At 60.5% G+C, this 3,532-nt stretch overlaps 1 protein-coding gene across 1 annotated transcript in view; it reads left to right on the top strand.

Moving 5' to 3' along the window:
* Positions 1-3,532, top strand: part of LIMS2 (LIM and senescent cell antigen-like domains 2) — a 24,786-nt gene that overhangs the window by 2,659 nt on the left and 18,595 nt on the right. Inside the window, exon 2 of the mRNA XM_010837958.1 lies at positions 3,197-3,356. Coding sequence (XP_010836260.1) covers positions 3,197-3,356 — 160 coding nt within the window. The remainder of the gene's footprint in view (positions 1-3,196; positions 3,357-3,532) is intronic.

Genomic DNA, 3,532 nt, shown 5'->3' with positions numbered 1-3,532 from the left:
GCTGCCCCAGCTCGTCTCAGGCAGTGTGCACATCTGTGGGTGAGTCTCCACGCCTGCCCCCCGCCCCCCACCCCCAGCAATGGGGTTTGGCTTCTAGGTGCTGGTGGGGCGGTGGTGTCTCCCTGATGTTAACTGGGCAGACTGCACTCCCCGTTCTCGGGCAGAATGTGAAGGAGGACATGGAATCCCTGCCTCCCCCCTTTGCCGTCTTGCAGGGAGCACTGCTGGGCTGGGCGGGAGGTCCCTGGGCTGCTGGAAACAACAGCTCTTTTATCCAGCGCTTGGCCTGTCTGGCCCTGTGCTCCGCGTGCTGTCTGCTGTAGGCAGCAAGTTCTTTACTTCAGTTCTGAGTGGCAGTTCCTGCTCCTCTGGCCACCTCCTTGCGGATGAGGAAACGAGGCCCCAGGGAGCTGGTACCTTTCTCCAGGGGCACAACTGGTGGCTAGAGCTGTCAGGCCTTAAACACAAGAAGTTGAGCCTGGAGCGGCTGCCTCCTGCAGCTGGCATCGTCTCTTACGGGGCTGTGATCCAGTTATCGGGCACATGGGCTTGTCTGTCCATCCCCTGTCTTTGGTCAGTGAGTTGGAGTACTGTGTTCCCAAGCAAGGACCATGGGGATGCAGACATGGAAGTGCCATTGGGGGTGCTACTGACCAAGACTTGGGCTGGGGCCACCAGCGGGGCGGGAGGTAGGTGGTCTCCCCCATGCCCCACCTACCTGAGAGCCGTGTAGGGGACAGATGGCAAAATTGTTGATCTGAGCCTCCTAGGGCCCCAGCCAGGGAGCTGGACCCAGGCAGAGTGCAGAGCCAGCCGCTCTCTTAGGGGCCAGCTGCTGTGGCCATCACGTGGAGATGCTGTCTCCGAATGTCTGCCCTGGGGTAAGGCTGGGGCTCTGTAGGGGCAAACTGACAATGGGCCTGCTGCACGCTCACTCGGTCAGGGTCCAGACGTCGGGAACAATCTGAAAGCCTGGGGCTGGACTTGAATACGTGTTTTGGCTGCATTTTCTGGGTTCTTTGGGTGGGGAATTCCAGGCCCAGAGTCACAGGATTTCCTGTTGATTTCTGATTTCTCCAAGACCCGCCAAGGTCTTGTTCATGGCCAGGCATTGGAACTTCCTCCCAGCTACCTTGGGTGTGTGTTTTGGGAGGACAAGGCCTCCAGGTTCACGGTGACCTTGGGACAGGAAACTGTGCCTGTGTTGAGAGTCCAGCCCAGCTCCTGAGGGCCTGGGTGATCAGTCCCTGTCCTGTCTGTTCCTCTACATGGTGACCAGCAGTGAGCCGGAAAGGAAGGTGGTGGCCGCTGCGTGCAGAGCCTCCCTGTCGACTTGGGCTCTGCCCAACCCCTCCTGCGTCTGTCCTGCTTCCTCACCCCTTTGGCCTTAATGTGGACATGGGAGGTGACTTTGGTCCCCCAGGGATGCCTGAGGGCAGGCGGAGGTCTGCTTGCCTGACAGGGCTTGCTGAAGAGCATTCTGGCCCTTTGCCTGCCATGAGGGCTCCTCTGGCAGAGCAGAGAGGAAGTCCTACCTGGGTGCCCCAGCCCAGCTCCCCTTCTGTGTCAGTGGCAGCACCTTCTGCTAGACCCATTGTCCACAGCCCCCACCTGAGAGGCAGAGCCTTAGCCTGCCTCCCGGGCTCATCCTGCCAGGGGACTCCAGCACGAGCAGTGTCACTTGAGACTTCTCATGGCGCTGTAGCCCTGAGAGAAGGCTGGGGTTCAGCATGGCGGGAGGCAGAACAGGCTGGAAAGACGTCCTCCAAAGATGGGCCGAGCGCCACTGCACGAATCTACATGACACGCCGATTGGTTGCGTCTCTCGTCGCTGAGCCTGACCTCCCTTCTGCGCCCACCCTTCCAGGCAGCCACCACAATCCACTGGAGCTGACAAGAGACAAAGTCTGTTTGCCGCCTTGTAGTCAAGGTCGCGGGCATTAGGGTGCTGGGAATTTGTAGAGGCTCTTGTGGCTGACCGCAAGGTTTGTCCTCCTCTCTGAGCTGGGGCCCTAGGCTGGAGCCAGCGTGTGTCTCTGTAGCGATTTCCCCTGGAGTTCAGTTTGGCTTTCACGCCTCCCATAAGGACAGCCATCACTTGCCCCAGGGACAGCAGTTGCCCGCTTCCCATCCTGCTCCCATTCCCAAATATTCATAGTCTCACTTTCTCCGTGGTAGGGTGGTTTTGTGTTTGGAGGGGGGTGGGGCAGGGATGAATCTAACTCGTGGTGCAGGGGAAAGAGCCATTGAACTCGGTCCAACCTGAGTTCACATTTGGACTTTGTCATCTTCTCTGTGAGTTTGCTCAAGTTACTCAATCTCTCTGAGCCTTAGAAAAGCAGGGTGACCTCAGGGATGAAATAAGTATGTGAATCCCAGGCTGCTCCCCTGTGCCTGGATAATGCTTTGTACCCGAGACACTCTGGTTCCCTGAGTAGGAGACAGGAGGCGCAGGAGGGTGCCCGGGTGTCCCTGATGCCCTGAGAGATGGCCCAGCTCCACGACTGAGTAGCTTGGGGGCCAGGTCAGTGACAATGACAACCACAACACTGTCCTCTGCAAGCTTATAGTGGGCCGCGCACCCCATAGAGAGCTTGTATGTCCACCATCAAAAGGCCAGAACACGCGCTCGTGGCCATGATTAGGGTCCTTCTCTGGCTGGGAGCCTGGGCTTGGAGCACAAGGGCCAGCCCTGGCTGCACCACGAGTGAGGGCCCAGACTGGAGCCCTGACTGCTCTGGCTGGCATGAGCCCAGCGGTGGCCTGACCTGCGCCTGACCCTCCATGAAGGGCACTGGGGGCTGCAGGGTATAGGGAGAGACGGGGCTCCAGGGTGAGGGGCTTTGCCTCTGCCCACTGTGGCCGGGGGGGGTCACTCTCTCCAGGTGTCTGCTCGTCTGTCTGTGAGCTGGACACGCTATGCAGGGCTCGCAGGGTTGTCATCGGGGAAGGCTACTGCATCCTTGCACACACTGGCACCTGGTGTATCCTTGGCACACGGTGGCTACAGGGATGGGGTGTAGACAGCCACCCGGGGTGACCCCAGCCGGTGCAGGGCAGCGTGGACCGACTGCGTGACTGAGTCTCCAGGGCGCCAAGGCCAGCCTGGGGTGGGGATGGTGCTGTCCTCTGCCCCAGAAAGCGTGTCCCTTGAATGTGGCCCGCAGGTCCTGACCTCTTCCTTTTTCCTGCCCAGCAACATGTCCAACGCCTTGGCCAACGCCGTGTGCCAGCGCTGCCAGGCACGCTTCGCCCCTGCCGAGCGGATCGTCAACAGCAACGGGGAACTGTACCACGAGCACTGCTTCGTGTGCGCACAGTGCTTCCGGCCCTTCCCCGAGGGGCTCTTTTACGAGGTGAGCGTGCTCCCTAACCCTTGCCTCTGCTTCCCGGAGCCCAAGCCCCTGACCCAGCTCAGGGTCTGCCCTCTGGCAGCCTGCAGGCCTCGCCTGGCCACGGCCCTCCAGTGACAGACTGGCAGACGGGCCGGGCCGTGAGCCGGTGGTGCTCCTGCCAGCCCAGAACCTTGCTG

This window comes from Bison bison, unplaced genomic scaffold, assembly GCF_000754665.1.
Source record: "Bison bison bison isolate TAMUID 2011002044 unplaced genomic scaffold, Bison_UMD1.0 scf7180017864088, whole genome shotgun sequence".
NCBI lineage: Eukaryota > Metazoa > Chordata > Mammalia > Artiodactyla > Bovidae > Bison > Bison bison.
The sequence above is the reverse complement of the archived record's forward strand: the minus strand, read 5'-3'. Positions and strand labels throughout refer to the sequence as shown.